Genomic DNA, 15,902 nt, shown 5'->3' on the forward strand with positions numbered 1-15,902 from the left:
GGGCGGGAAGGAGGGAGGGAGTGTGCGTAGGGGCTGCCACGGGCTCAGCCCGCAGCGCGCGGGGAGGCGGGGAGCTGTGGGATCACCGGGCCGGGCTGTCCCACATCGGCCGTGCCTCGTGCTTACCGCGAGCGGAGAAGGCTTAGGCGGGGAAAATCCGCACTTCCATTTCTGCTGGGCTGGTTTCGGCTGGAGAAAGCGAGGAGTAGGTGTTCGGGTAGGGCTCTGCAGCCTATTGAACGGGCCCTTTGGTTCGGTTTCCTTTGTTCACCGAGTTATTTTGGCATGCTTGTAAACTAAGCCTGCTGTTTTTTATCTATTTTTTTTTCTAAATATTTTTTTCTGGTGGGAATTGAGTTCTGTTTTCCATTTAGTAACTCAGGGTCAGAACTCGGTGGTGTTGTGGATGAAGGCTGATGTTGCCAGGTTCTGAGCTGAGCTGAAAGCTCAGTGTAAGGCTGGTGGTTGTTGTCATGGTCAGCGTCTGCTGCCTTTCTGTATGACTGCTGGGTTGGAAAGTGAAGTTATTTACGGTCAGTATTTCTGTTTATTGTAAGAGTTTATCTGTGTTACAGTTTGTCAGCACTCTGGGTGGCTACTGAAAACCAGTGCGACGTACTTCAGCCCACAGAAGATAGTAGAAAAGGTTCATCAAAAGGTTGGGGCAGATTCCTTTTCTAATTCTAATTCTTAACAGTAAATTGATTGGTTGGTTCCAATCTGGACAAGGTAACATCACTGAAGTTAGATTTAAAATGACAGGAACGCTTTTGATGTTGCGTAGCCAGTGGTCTGGTCTTGATGTTTTTATGAGGTGAAGTGTCAGCATGTGGAGAACAAGGTGTTGGCGTGGTGTCAGCCCAGCTGCTCACAGCAGGCCCTGTCTCTTGCTCCTAGGCTGCTCTTCCCACTGTGTGCTGACCTTGATTTTTGTTTACCCTTTGGAGATGGTTGTAGTTTCGCTAGGAATTATGCTCAGTTGATAATCGAGAGCTTGGTTGCTAAAGTACCATTTAGTTTGGAGGATTATATTGTCAGAGAAGATTTGTTTGGCTGAGCGACTAAATGTATTTACCAGTCTTGTCTCTGCCTTTCTTACGTGTTTCTTTTTAGTTGTTTAAGACTAGAAGTAAATGCTGACATAGTGCACAGTGCTTGTGTAACTGTGCTTCCTACTCTTGTCGCTCATGCTGCTGTTCAGTGGAGAGCAGGAGTCTCTTGGAGATGCAAGTCAAATTCACATTAAATTTTCTTTAATAACCCAAACGCTGGAGGAGAAATGTGTGTTGCTACTTTGATTAGTAATGGGATTTAAATTGTGCCGTTAGTAATAATTTTTCTACCTAGAAGCTGCTCTGTCAGATTTTTCTCTTTCAGTACTTGTGCTTTCTGTCTGTACAGCATTCTTACCCAAATGTCTTTTTCTTCTGCTATTTTCTTCTTACTTTCTTGGATTGAGGTGGTTTGCTAACACAATTTGGCTGGATTTTAGGAGAAATCATGTGAGGCTTATCCTCTGGAAAAAACAAGTTGTCTCTTGGGTGAGATATTGGGGAGTAACTTAATGTTAAATGCTCGTTTCAGTACGAAGGGCCTATCAGTTCCTAGTGGTATTTATACTTAGCTGTGGAGGTATATATTTTTAACTGTAAAATTTTTTCAGAACTCCAGCATCTGTTTGACACATTTGAGGTGAGGTTGTGCCAGATCAGAGTGATGTTTGTGTGTCCATGTGAGGCCGCAGGCACTGCGTTTGGTCTGGTATTGAGTGAAATGTCCCACGAGGTTGGGCAGTGATGCAGCCATGCGTGTTGGCATTCTGTTCTTGTGCTGCTGGCACATCTCACCCATGTCAATACACAGAGCTGTCAGCGTGGAATAGACCTTCTGGTCTGTGCCTTAGAAATGGTGGTGCTTTGAACAGAACGTTTTCTATCAGCAGCTTTTCCTTTGGCCATAACGTTAATTTATTAATGGAATGGAAAGATCTGTGAGAAGCTACTTAACTTTGACAGAACTTGTTGGTTCTTAGGATGATCGTTTATTTCAGCGTAGATTTAAATTGAAACTGCTGTGGAGTCCTCAGTACGGGAGAGACGTGGACCTGCTGGAGCATATCCAGAGGAAGACCCAATGGATGGAACACCTGTCCTGCAAGGAGAGGCTGAGAGAGCTGGGCTGTGCAGCTTGGAGGAGGGAAGGCTGTGGGGGGACCTGAGTGCGGCCTGTTGGTATCTAAAGGGACTGTAAGAAAGGAGACAGACTCTTTAGCAGGGTCTGTGGTGACAGGACAAGAGGAAATGGTTTCAAATTAAAAGATGGGAGCTTTAGTTGGATATAAAGAAAAACACTTCTACAGTGAGAAGGGAGAGGCCTTGGGACGTGTTGCCCAGAGAGGTGGTGGATGCCCATCCCTGGAGATGCTCAAGGTCAGGCTGGATGTGGCTCTGAGCACCTGGTGGTTCTGTAGGTGTCCCTGTTCACTGCGGGGGAGTTGGACCAAATGGCTTTTAAGGGTCCCTTCCAACTCAAACAGTTCTGTGAATCTAGTTGATGATGTTAGTAGGTTGAACTTAGGTGCCTTTGAATGAAATGGTACATTTGAATGGATGTTGGATTTCTCTTAAGTTTGGACTGTTTGTTTATTTAACTACATTCCTGCATATGAATGTCTTTTTTCTGTATATCCAGTTTGTTTTGTACTGACCTATATGCCCTGCCTGCCCTCCTCACTTCTGTTGTGGGTTATCCTGTACTGAAGGAGTTCGTGACTCAAATAATAAGGCTGAGGCCATTTGTAGCTACTTCATAGAAGAGCCTTCATTAAAACTTGTGTGCCAGAAATTTTGTTTGATTAGGAGAAATTGTTTTGTCTTAAAATGTAGTGTGACTCTGGGGAAGTCTGTCTTAAGTAAAACTGGACTCAGAAAACGATTTCAGGACAACTGTTTTCTAACGTGGAGACAGGATGTTTGTTGTAAGCATAGGATTAAAGTAAGCATTTTGGAATGTTGATTTGGTTAGATTCATCTCTCGGGGATGCTTGGCAGTGTAACATGATGAGGATAAACGTTGTTATTTAAGTACATTTTGCTAACTTCAGTTATGCTGTGTATTTACATTTTTCAGGAAAGAAACCGGTTTGTGGAGCCTGTGAGATGAAACTTTGGTAGCTTTTCTGACTTGGGATCAGTGGAAGTTAAAAGTGCAAGGATTTTGCATATAGCTTAGTGTGTTGTGCTGGGTGAAATCTCCTTGGTTGTTGTACGAGTGGGGTTTCTGTGCTGTTTTCTGTGGCAGTTAGTGCTTTATGATTGACCTTTTTTGTAACCCTTCTTCTAGAAGATTTGCTTGGAAAGATAGAGTAGGCAAGCCATTACAATTCAGGGATTATATTTGAATTCTGTAGGCGATGAGCAATTGACGTGACTGAATGTCATCCTAAGGTTGTTATGTTCAGCCTGGAAACGTTAGGGTATGCCTCTCAGTTTACTGGACTATAATAATAATAATAATAAGACTTAACGAAGGTATTCCAGCTATATAAAAATCAGTTAAAGAGATACTAGGAGACTTGAGTGTGTGTTGCATGCCATCCTATCCGTGGCCCTGGATCCAACAGCACTAATGCTGCTTGGAATGTTTGTCGTTCTTTGAAGGAGTATAAAAGCTCATCAGGTCTGACACACTGCTTTCTAATAAAAACTCTTGGAATGTGAGAAATCTTATTTTCTTAATCACAGGTTGTAATTCTCAAAGATCCTAGGGCACATGTGTCATCTACTGCATGTGCATCATCTGCTGACATACCAGAGACATCTGGGAATTGCTGCTGGTAGGTCAGACTCAAGCTGAAACTGAGCTGGGTTTGAAAGAGGTTGTTCTCCTCTGTTACTTTCTGGATGTAATGATTCAGATGTGGAAAGCAGACAGGTAGGAGGGGTCGGCTGGCTGGGCAGCTCATAGGGTGTCGATATCAGCTTCTTGGGTAAATTGTGTGAATCAGGGCATTTGGAACCTGATGTCCCTCTGCCCAGGTGACTGAACGAGTCACTAAGCTTGAGCTGTTCTGGAATCTTTCAGGGCTGTTCTTGCTGTACCATTGCTTCATGGCCAGAAATAGATAACTTTCTGACTGCAAAGGTCACATGGCCCTTGTTGTCTAAATTCACTCCTGGACGATTTAATAACTTCTCATTTAGGTGCCTTCCTCTACTCTGTATTTAGTTTGGGCTGCTGCTTTGTCATTCTGGAAGGCTGTGCATCTGATAAATTACCTCTTCCTTGTCATCTGATCTTATAGATGATCTCTAGATCTCTACGTATCTTTTGTAAATATACACATGCCTTTTCTGTAGCTGAGGACTTCACTTGTAGAGAGACTACGAGACACATTTCAAGATCATTCTGAACTGATACAGCTTCGAGCTTTACTGTGAGAGGAAGGTCTCAAGCCTCAGCATGTTGGTTGCTTTGTATCAGTGTGAGTGCTGTGCTTCTTGGTAAGCCAGAACTCCTGGGAGATCTGAGAAATCTATGAAAACTTTTGTTTCACAGGAATGTTTGGCAGTTGGGTTTGTTCATGCTCATGAGGAGTTGGAATAGCTGATAGAATCCTGTAAACACACTGCGGTGACGCATACAAGCAGCTGTAGATTTATGCAAGTAAAAAACAAAGGTTATGAAAAGTTTCTATCTGGAATATTTTTGCTTGATTTTTATTTTGAGGCTTTGAAGGTTTGCTGTGGTTGGAAGTGGGCAGTAAACTAATGTAGGCTGGAATCCTCGTGGAAGGAAAAAGACTCACGAGTGCCTAGTTAATAAGAGTCACTCGTGCATTTGAGGACAAATCTTTGACGCATTTGAGATTGGGAAAAGATCTTCTTTCTGTCATTTTGATTAGGACAGCTGTGTAGTTCTGGGTTTTGCTTTGCAGGCAAGGAATTGTTGGGATTTTTAACCAGGCATGTTACTACAGCCTTTAAACTATCAGTCATAACTGTTTTCTCGTTTGTTGTAAGTTGATGGTGGTGGTTTTCCTGAGTAAATACTTAAAATCTTCTGTTTTCCTGTATTGTAGGCAGGTTTCTTTTCTAGTTTGTGAGGTTTTTTTCCCCTGCTTACTGGGCGCTGCACAGAAATCTGTATTTTTAAGGATCAGAACATTAGCTGATGCTATCTGTTCTGTGGTTTAGTATGTTTTGCCTAAGCTGGATGGTAGAAAAAGCTTCAGATGAGTTTTCCTTACGTAAATATTGTTAAAACTTTCTCAGACTCAAGAAAACATTCCGTTGATGCCTGAAATTGTAGCAGTGCAGTTTATGCTTTATGGTAACTAGCAGCTAGAAATGTTGATTAATTGTAGACGAACTCTTTCTGTTGCCTGAATGGTTGAGTGAGAGAATGCGAGCAGTTTGGTTTTTTCAGAGAGCTGCTTGCGTGTCTGAACTGCGTGTATCGCATTGGTGGCAGGTGAAAACTGAGCAATGCCGCTTACACACTGTGCAAACACACTGCATTTTTTTCCTTCTTTCTGTAACGTGTGTGTTCTATACATACTGTTGCTCACGATGATTGGCTCCAAGATTTGATAATGTACTTAACCCCTGCTAACTGTGCTCCTCATCTGTGTGATAGTAGGGCTGTTCTGATCATTTCATAGAATCATAGAATGGCCTGGCTTGAAAAGGACCACAGTGACCATCTCATTCCAACCCCCTGCTATGTGCAGGGTCGCCAACCACCAGACCAGGCTGCCCAGAGCCACATCCAGCCTGGCCTTGAATGCCTCCAGGGATGGGGCATCCACAACCTCCTTGGGCAACCTGTTCCAGTGCGTCACCACCTTCTGTGTGGAAAAACTTCCTCCTAATATCTCACCTAAACCTCCCCTGTCTTAATTTAAAACCATTCCCCCCTTTTCCTATCACTATCCACCCTTGTAAACAGCCATTCCCCCTCCCTTTTATGTGCTCCCTTCAAATTTTGGAAGGCCGCAATGAGGTCTCTGTGGAGCCTTCTTTTCTCCAGGCTATACAATCCCAGTTCCTTCGACCTTTTCTCATGGGAGAGATGCTTCAGTCCTCTGATCATCTTAGTGGCCCTCCTCTGGACTCATTCCAAGAGTTTCACATCTTTCCCATTTGTTTGGGAAACAGCAGATCTTGCTAGGCTGGTTGTTAGTTGAGTATTCTGGGTTATTTTTTGTAACCTGTTTACATATTGAAGCTTGCTCTTATTATATGTGTTTTGGCATTCTTGATGTTCATTTTACTGTGTCTTCCAGCATCCCTTCTTAGTGTTGGTTGCGTTATTAACTACACCCATACTGTTTGTTTCAGTGTGGAGGTTTCATCAAAGGGCAGAGTCAATTAGAGGTCTCCTAACCTGTTGCACTTTAATGTTTTCAGTGTCTGTGGGAGTCTGGTTAATTAGATTGCAAAAAGCACGTAGCCTTTCCTGTATGTTTGTTTCTGTTGGTAGTGGGGTGGCAAGAGCATGGCAGTGCCAGTTTAAGCAAGAGCCTGCTCATTTGAGGAGTTGTGAATGTAACCACATCCCCACCTTTATGAGTTCATTTGGCTTTAACCTGCAACAGCAATGTTATTTTGAAGAAGTACCTAATTATTGTAAAAGGAGGTCTCACTTCAATGTTTGTATCTTAGGGTATTGAAAGATGCATGTAGTATCAGTAGAGTAACTTTATTTCAGAGTGTTGTGTTTGATTCTTACAGCACTTCTGCAAATGTAAAAATGAAACTACCTGGACTGTAAGAGGACACACTGCGTGACTCAAAGGGGGGAAAAAAGTGGCTTCAGTTTATTTTTGTTCCTGTGAAAACTGTTCTCTTATTTTGAGGAATACAAACAGCTTCCTTATTTGAGTTGGTTGGTTAGCCTTCAGTTCAGTGGTCTTTTCTGCCTACGTACTTGCTGTTGGTAATCAGAAAATGGCATTCGGCAGCCTTGGCAACGTGTGATTTGTCTGTCAAGATTTAAATACAAGAAAAGCTACTAAAAAGTACCATGAAAAAACATTGCTGTCTGCTTATGCTCATGTGCTTAAGATATCACCTAGGTGCCATAAAGTAATATGATGTGTGGCTGCTTTTCCATTCAGAAGTTATTCATGTGTATATAAAAATGATGGCATACAGTACAATTCCTTCTTACTGTAGTGATTAAAACCAGCTTTTCTGTCTAATTTATTTCAGGAGCCTGCTGTTTTCCTTAATCTCTTTTCACTGTGTTTCAATGAAATTAAAGAACATGAATCCAAATTAGAATCAAAGTAATTGGCTCATGTGTCAACCTAAAATAAGTGAATCTTTAGTGTGTATGTCTGTGCGTGTGTATGCTTGGAACATTTGACTATGTAAAAGCAGTCACCTACTAGATCAGTTTTGGTAGTAGCACGTACTGAGTTCTGCCTTGATCTTTTTAAAAATGATGCAGTGTTATCATACAGACTTCATTTACAAGCTCTTGTTGTTGCAGGATTTGAAAGACCCACCTGTTGTTAACAAGACAACTGCTGAAACATGGTGGATTACTATGAAGTTCTGGGAGTGCAGAAGCATGCCTCAGCAGAAGATATTAAAAAAGCGTAAGTATCACCTTGGTATATATGGGATATTTTAAGGAGGAAATATATCCTCTGTTTTCAATACTTGGGTGAATAGTCATCATCTGAGGTAACATTCCGTGGCTGAACTGCAACCCATCTTCCCCTCCATTTGCAGAGGTGCTTAGATTTCTAAGTTATTAACAAGTATTTGGCATACTGCCTTTTGTTTTTCCCTAAAAGTTGCTGTTTACTTTACAGCAAACTGTTGGGAGGAGATGTTCCCATAGTACATGTTCCTAGTATACCAAAAATGTTTGACATTAGGACGCAGCTTTGAGTGACGTAGAAATGCTGTGTTTATCTTGCCTTCTCCTGAGTGCTCTGCTTTACAATTAATCAAATTGCACTAGTGCGTGGCACTCCACTTTTTTTGTCCCTTGTATGTGCAGGAATTTGCACAAGAAAATCTATGTCAACTCAGAATTTGAACTGTAATGCTGCATGACTGTGTGAAATGCTATGAATCAACATTTACACGAGTTTTAGCTTTGCTCCTCTAAGTAGTTTTGAACAGTTAGCCTAAAACATCCCTTTTGAGCATAGGGATTATATGTGAGTTAGCCATCAAATGTGCCTCTGATGTGAGATACTACCACAGTTAGTTGCTAAGGTACTCCTGACGCTTTATCATCTCTGGTCTGGATCAGAATAATACTCTTGATGTTTATAGTAGTTGGTTTTGGTTTAGTGTAGTTGGAGTATGGAGCGTTTAAGAAGAAAGATATAGCAGAAATGTTACGGAATGTTTTTTCACACCTGCCTTTTGTTCAGAAACTCAGGAGTAGTAAATCTAAAAATATCTGAAGAACTCCAGTTTTTAAATTTTTTTTGAGCAAATCTGGGTAGACAGTTCTCTGTATACCTGCAAGGTCTGTTGATGCTGTTCTAGAGGCAAGATATAAGGCACTGGGAAATCTGTAAGTACTTTAGCCCCTGAAAACTTGTTTGACGCATTTTGTGTTTAGAATCATAGAACGGTTTGGTTTGGCAGGAACTCTTAAAATCACCTGGTTCCAACCCCCTGCTATAGGCAGGGACACCTCCCTCTCAATCAGGTTGCTCACAGCCCCATCCAGCCTGGCCTTGAATGCCTCCAGGGAGGGGGCATCTCGCTGGGCAACCTATTTCAGTGTCTCACCATCCTCACAGTGTAGAATTCCTGATATCTAGTCTGTGCTTATAGCATATTTCTTCATTTCAGTGTAAAATACCTTTTATTTCCTTCCAATTAGGTACCGTAAATTGGCATTGAAATGGCACCCTGATAAGAATCCAGAAAATAAAGAAGAAGCAGAGCAGCAATTTAAACAAGTGGCCGAGGCCTATGAAGTTCTGTCAGATGGTAGGTATTTTAAATGGGCTTTTGCACTGCAGCTCTCTGGATAGTCAGTGTAAGACTGAAAATGCTTAGGAGAAAATTCATGATGCTTGTAAAGGGGTATTTTAACCGTATTTTTCCATGCAACTAGACTACTTCCTGAGGAAAAGGAAGGGGTGGGGGGGAAGCTTGCAGGTAAGACAGAATGAGCAGAAATTTTGAAACCAAAAATTCAGTATCTTTCTAGATGAGTAACCCAGACAATTTCCTTTTGGAAGCTAAGATCCACTTTTGTCTAAGGAAGTCAAACCAATATTACCATAAATACAGGCGAAGTTTTAATTGAAATCAGTTGCTTAGTCTGACCTGTGTGGTGGAGGAATTCACTTTCTAGTTCACCTGTGTCTTCTTGCTTGAAAAGCAGCATTAACTTTTGCAAATGTCTTGACAGAAGCAGTCTGAATCATAATGAAGTGATTTAAGCAACTTTGATTATTTTCCTCTGTAATTGACTGCAGCTGTCTGTATTCTATTTCTGAAGTGTCCTTGATTTCACCTGGAACCAGTGAGTGGGAAAGCTCTATTTAAAGTAGCAGCAGGATCTAGATTACCTTTCAGAATTTAGCCTGGTTTAGCTGTCTTGTACACCCTGTGTCTTTGATTTGATTTGAATCTTAATTGCCATGATGGAAATAAAACTGAATTTATGAACTTTCATCTTCTAGAGTAGCTTCACCTTCTTAAGTAAACTTTTTGGGTAAGGTAAAAGTAGGATACTGGTCTGGGTGGCATATAGATCTTTAGATTCTTTGGAAACAATACATTCCTGGAATTTTAGAACACTTTTTGAAAATATTTTCTGAAAATATTTCCTGTTCTTGGATGTATACCAAACTGAAGTTACTGGGATCTTAACAGTCACTTGTGCATAAGGGTAACTAAATCCTGAGCCCAGTGGTTGAGGGGCGACCAATCTTGCAAACTTAATAAAGTTTCTCACGCCATTACAGGCGTGAATGAAGACATTTTTGCAAGGAAGGTAGCTGTGTAAGAGATTACATAGGCAAAGGATATTGAAATGGTCTGATCATAGGGCATGCTTGTCTCCAGGTTTCAAGAACATTAAATTTTTTTCAAGGTGAACTTCAGGCTTTTGGAGCTCTCAGGTCTTAACTGTTTTCTGCTGCTTCTGACAGTGTGTTCTGTGTCCATTTTTAATTGATGGAAGTAGGCTAACTTCCTTTATTTGTGTTCTAAAAAGGCAATACCAAAGGTGTTGAATTAGGCTTTGTTCTTTGTGTATGTATATGTGTACCTATTGCAAGGTTCCATCATTTCTAAATGATAACCAATATGTAAAATTGGATTTCTGTAGCCAGGAGGAAGTATTTTACTCCTCAGTAGCTGTTTGAGGTAACAGCATTTTCTTTCAGTTATGCTATTTGAATTTCAAAAACGTCTTCCACTGAAAATATTACAGTGGGATTAACAAATTAACATGAAGAATCTAAAATCAGATGTCCTGACTGATACTTCTAGGGAGTATCAGCAAAATACTCTCAGATTTCCCTGCAGTGCCAGCAGCGCAGGCTGATCTTATGTAGTAATTAACTTGCTTTCTCTCCAGTACTTGTGGATACTGGGGTGCTGGTCTGCAGTGAAATGAAGAGCATTCCATGTCTTCTGAAACAACAGACAGCAAGCAGTTTGAGTTGAATCCTTCCATGGAATTTTTTTTTTCTTTTTTTACAAATTTTATTTTTTTACTTTTTGGTCTCCTTATAAACATAAAGTGGCTAGAATTCAGTTTATAGTCACACAAAATCCTGTTCTTCCTTCCTTACCACTTCCTCACAGTGAACTTGGTGTTGCACAATAAAAGGCAAAGATCTGCATCAAGGAGTGTTCCAGTTGAATAAAGGGAACAAAATGTTCACGATGAAAATCCTTCAGCACAAGGGACAGTTTGTCAAGAGAGCTTGTGGAATCTTCTTTCTTGCAGAGAGGTGACCTGGGCTTTGTCTAGCCAAGTTTCAATCAACTTAGAGGGTTTAATCCCAGAGCTTTTCAGCCAAAAGCTTTCCATGGTAGATATATAAGGATGGGTATTCTTTTGAGGTTTGTTCATGTATGACAGTATTTTTTTTTTTTTTTCTAGTACAGGAGGCCCTAAGATTTTATATCTACATGGTAGTAAGTGTAAAATGACTTGCTCTTTCTGAACCTAAACTGCTTTAGTAGCCCTCAACAAAAAATTTTACTGGTTTCTTGTCAGAACTTTCTTAAATAAACTAGCTTTGAGAAGAAGTTTAGCTGAAAAGACCAGTTAAGTGTTTTTAATTGTTATAATTAATATATTTTTTTAACAATTTATTGTGTTTAATTACTGATACAATGTACAACTTTTTCTTGCAGCTAAAAAACGTGACATCTATGACAGATTTGGAAAAGAAGGCTTAATAAATGGAGGTGGAGGTATGTGGTCAATTGGCAGTTTGTTCTTTGTTTTGCTGGAAAGCCATTCTTCTGCTTTTTTAAAGAAGAGTCCAGGATTGCCTATACTAAGGCCTAAAGTATATTATGATTATTATGTTTTATGGTTTGTCTGCTCATATCTGGAAAAAGAAAATAGAATTAATTGAATTAATATCAATTAGGAATTAAGTACTAAGTGTATTTACTTTGTGGGATACCTGAGAGGATGATAGAAATAATAGGAATTTTAGTATATACTTTTTTTTAAATGCCTGAAAGACTGCATTGGCTTCAACTTTACTGGTAGTGCAAGTGTGTGAGGGTGACTGAAATTCAACTTGTTTTTTGCAGGTGGAAGTCACCATGATAATCCATTTGAATTTGGATTTACATTCCGTAACCCAAATGACGTCTTCAGGGAGTTTTTTGGTGGAAGGGACCCTTTTTCTTTTGACTTCTTCGGTAAGTAATCTAAGTTTTAGTTACGTCCATCTCTGCTGTGGCTGATTCATTTCAGTCCTATGGAACATACTTAGCTAAAACAGCTCTATGAGAAGTAGCTCTGAAAATGGGTGGTAAGCAGTTCTATATTAAAGTGTCTGTAACAGTCTTTTCTCTCAGTTGATGTGGTAGTACAGAGTATGTTTAGATTACCTGCTCATGTTTGTCAGAAGGAGTTGCTTAAAAAAAAAAACTTAATTTTGTGGCAGCTCTGTCTCTGTAGGTTGGAAGGAAATAACATTGGACAGAAGAAGTATACACTGGAATTCTCTGTGGACTTTGTCTGCTGAATTTGACCTCTTGATCTGTAAATATTTAATGTAATTTGGAGAGCTTCTGAACTGACTAGGTTACTTTAAACTGTTACAGCATGTCTCCCAGCATGAATTGGTATACCACAAATGATTTTCTGGGATCAAGATAAAAACAGCTGCATACATCAGCTAGAGAATCTTCCAGGTTTTATGTCACTTGTTTGCTTGGGGGATGGAGCCTCTGTAGGTACAGATATCTACAGGTATCTAGATAATTTAGGTATCTCTTGAAGTCTGTGCTTAGCTTAGGTAAAGGAAGCAGTGTGTGACAAAACTGTTAAACTGATCTTACCATAGTGCTGATGTTCGTTTGTCGTTGTGATTTTACTTGCTCGAGTGTATGAGGATCTTCTCAGAAGTGCTAGAATTCTAATTCAGCATCTCAGTGTATGTTCTGCTGCATAAGTTATGACCTATAAAGGAGATCAGATCCTATGTTCAGTATAGACTCTATAATTTCTGTATGGGCTAGAAAATAAAACCCAGGCGCTAGAGCAGATCACTGCCCTTCAGTTATTAGGAGTTAGGCAGGATACTTCAGAGCATGTCAAACAGCATTAGATATCCGTGTGTCTAGCAAATAAATCCTGCAAGGAATAGTGCTTTTCTCTGTGGTCAGATGTGTTAAGCTGCTCCATATGGGTGTCCTCTCTGGACTTTGATGGCTGAGAGAAGTCTGTCTCATTCTATGTAGATAATGAACTTGGCAGCTCTAGCGTGTTAGCTTGTTTTATCAGTGTACCTTCTGAGATTCAAAACTCTAATTGTACCTTTGATTTCCAACAGTAAAAATCTAACTTTGTTACATGGCTAACTAGGCAGACATTTTTGTCAAGGAAACTCAATTGGATAGCTGTATGTTATGTAGTTTGGTTCTGTTATACAACAGAGAATTACTGAAAGTTGACTTCTGCAATACTGGGTACATAATCAGTAGGTGAATGTTCTGGAGAAGTGTGGTGAGTTACTTTAAGTCTAAAGAGTCTTCACGTGAAAAACTGTGTGCAGTAATCCTTGCAAAATGTATTTTATATGAAATGTATTTTAGGACATTTTTTAAAAAATGGCATATCTTCATGAAGCTTTTTATCACAAGCATAGAAAAGTGACTGTTGAATAGTTGGAGCCAAGGGAAGATGACAGAAATTTCTGGATAAATTACCAAGTTCAAATTAATGGCAAGTTCAAATTCTAAAGCTTTTTTTTTTTTTTAAATTTAGATATAGTCTTGCTAGGGCACGAGAGTAAGATCATGGTTTTAATCCACATGTAATTCCATTTTGTGATAATTATGATGATTAGACAGTCTAAGGCAAAGTAAATTTGTTAGATTACTAGAGCTGCAAATGGAGGAGGCTTTCAATTAAAGCTGTCTTGCGTAATGTTGTCCACTTTGTAATTAAACTTTTTGTTGATGCAAATTTGCAACTTTTGGTATATATTAAGTTCAGAGCTTTGTGCATTCATTGCTTTGGTATGGAAGCGTGCAACAATTATTCAGGGAATGGTCTGGATCTTACTATCAGTGATGTATCAGATATAACCTTATAGATTCAAAGGCAGCATTTCCAGTGCAGGAATAATCTCACCCCTCCAGCATTATCACACAGACAGAAGTAATGGCATTGGCTCCATACAGCTTGTGCTGTTGAAGAGGCCATGCTCCAAATTCTCCTCTGTCTCTTAAAACTCGAATCTTTGGCTGATGTCCCCCTAGATGCATTGAGGAGCTGTTTGATGGCACACTGACCTAAGAGGAGGTCCCAGGCACGCCTTCTTTCCCCTATCTTTAGTTAATTGTATTAATTGTGTGCATCTCTGAGCTGGTTCAGCTTACTGGTCTCCAAAATGGTTTTTTTCCTTGGATGTCTAGCAGGTTAAATTTGTCTTTAAGAGGACAAGTGCTGGGCATGGCACAAGGCAAGCAGGTCATACGGTGGTAATAGAAGAATCCTTCATTTTTAAGGTTTGCCTGAGCATACCTTGGATGTGATGATCTTTAAGGTAATTTCCAACCTGAGTGATTTTATGATTCTATGATTTGCACAGTGATCTATGTCTATATAATTATGGTTTAGATGAAATTAAAAGGTAATGTTCTCAATCTCTTTTATGTAGGAAATTGCTAATCCAGAATCACTCCTATATGTCTTTAGAAAGTCTTTTCAAATGCTATGACAATTCTACTGGTAAGCTTTCATAAGTAAGTGGGGCAAGCATCTGTTTGACATTTCATTTATGGAATGTGCAATTATGGAATGTGGTGAAATATACTAGGCAGGTGAATCAGCACTGTTTGCAACAGCATCTTTGTGGCTCTTCTGATCTTTTCATCAAGAGATCAACTGCAGTATACGTTATAATTAAGGATGAAAATTTTTCCTTGGGAAATGCCTATAGGTTCTGCAGCTTGTGAAGTTCTGATAGTACACTTTATTGTGTCTTGGGTACTCTCTGAAACTATAGTGTAAGCTCTGTGTGTATTTTCTGTGAATCTGTATCTTTGAGACCTTTTTCAAAGAGGAGATAAGATAGAAATGTCTACTCCAGTAATTTCATTTTATTGGACGTGTTACAAACCTACAAACCTTTGCATGAGTGTGCTGTTCTGACCTGCATTTATTACACTGATGATTCTGATATGGTCCATACATCTTACAGTGTGCTTTGATACAAAGAGTTCATGGCAGGCTCTGTCTTTGCTTGCTGAAACAATGCAGACTGTAATACTGAATACAGTTCACTTAGACTGCTTCCTTCTGTAAGGGCCAAGCAGCTTTTCAGCATCACTTTGCTCAGTGCACTGCAGTTATGGTGTCATCCCCCTGCATCTGCAGTATAGGTGTTGAGCTTTTCCTCACTGTCGTATTTTGGCAGAGGCAGTAGTGTGGCTTCCCTTGCAGTGAACAAAAGGAAAGAAGGTTTACTGGTTGGGCAGGTAGTCCAAAGGGTGATGACTGAGCAGTAATCCTGTTTTTACAGTGACCCTTTACATACTTACTGTCAGAGCTTCTGGCTGAAGCAGTTTGCGCATGTGAGAACACTTGCTAACAGTGTGACTATTCAATTTTTTGGAGGTGAGCAGTAGTACTGCATTGGGATAAGCTTTACTGTGTGATGAAGGTTAACGTGGCAGTACTGCTGGCAGCATGCTCCTGTGCTCCTTTGGACCACTGGGCACTTGTTCTCTGCACTCCTTGTAGCAGTGTAGTTGCTTTTACAGCTGCACTGGGAGCCGCCGCAGAAAACTGATGTGGTGGAACTTCCATCAGGCTGAGCAGTGAGATCTGATTGCCCCAGCTAGCATAGTGTCATGGTAGAAGTGACTGCAGTAGGAAGTGTGGTACTTTTACTTCTACTTTTGATGAAGGTTTGAGCAATGTTGTAAGTTGATTTTAATGAAAGTCATGAAGTAAAACTGGGTTGTGGACGAGTGCAGGTACTCAGCTGTTACCTCCCTCATTCCCTTCTTCTGCTGTTGTGCTTTCCTGCCTGCTTGCTTTCAGATACTCCAGTCTTGCCAGTGCTGAGTCAGGTTAGCTCACGGATGCAGGAGAAAGCTCACAATACAAACATGCAGTGTTTTCTTTTGGATCAGTGAGTTAATGCCACTTGTCATACAGTTCTGTGGTCATAGGACAGCACAGGAGAGCAAAAAGGAGCTCAT

At 40.3% G+C, this 15,902-nt stretch overlaps 1 protein-coding gene across 3 annotated transcripts in view; it reads left to right on the forward strand.

Annotated features, from left to right (window-relative positions):
- The first annotated feature begins 575 nt into the window (after positions 1 to 575).
- The window catches only part of DNAJB6 (DnaJ heat shock protein family (Hsp40) member B6), a 48,585-nt gene continuing 33,258 nt past the window's right edge, over positions 576 to 15,902 (forward strand). For all 3 annotated transcript variants that reach the window (XM_010712394.3, XM_003206958.3, XM_019616261.1), the window contains exons 1-5: positions 576 to 658; positions 7,498 to 7,606; positions 8,860 to 8,969; positions 11,361 to 11,420; positions 11,772 to 11,882. In XM_010712394.3, coding sequence (XP_010710696.1) covers positions 7,542 to 7,606; positions 8,860 to 8,969; positions 11,361 to 11,420; positions 11,772 to 11,882 — 346 coding nt within the window. In that variant the 5' untranslated portion in view covers positions 576 to 658; positions 7,498 to 7,541. The remainder of the gene's footprint in view (positions 659 to 7,497; positions 7,607 to 8,859; positions 8,970 to 11,360; positions 11,421 to 11,771; positions 11,883 to 15,902) is intronic.

This window comes from Meleagris gallopavo, chromosome 6, assembly GCF_000146605.3.
Source record: "Meleagris gallopavo isolate NT-WF06-2002-E0010 breed Aviagen turkey brand Nicholas breeding stock chromosome 6, Turkey_5.1, whole genome shotgun sequence".
Lineage (NCBI taxonomy): Eukaryota > Metazoa > Chordata > Aves > Galliformes > Phasianidae > Meleagris > Meleagris gallopavo.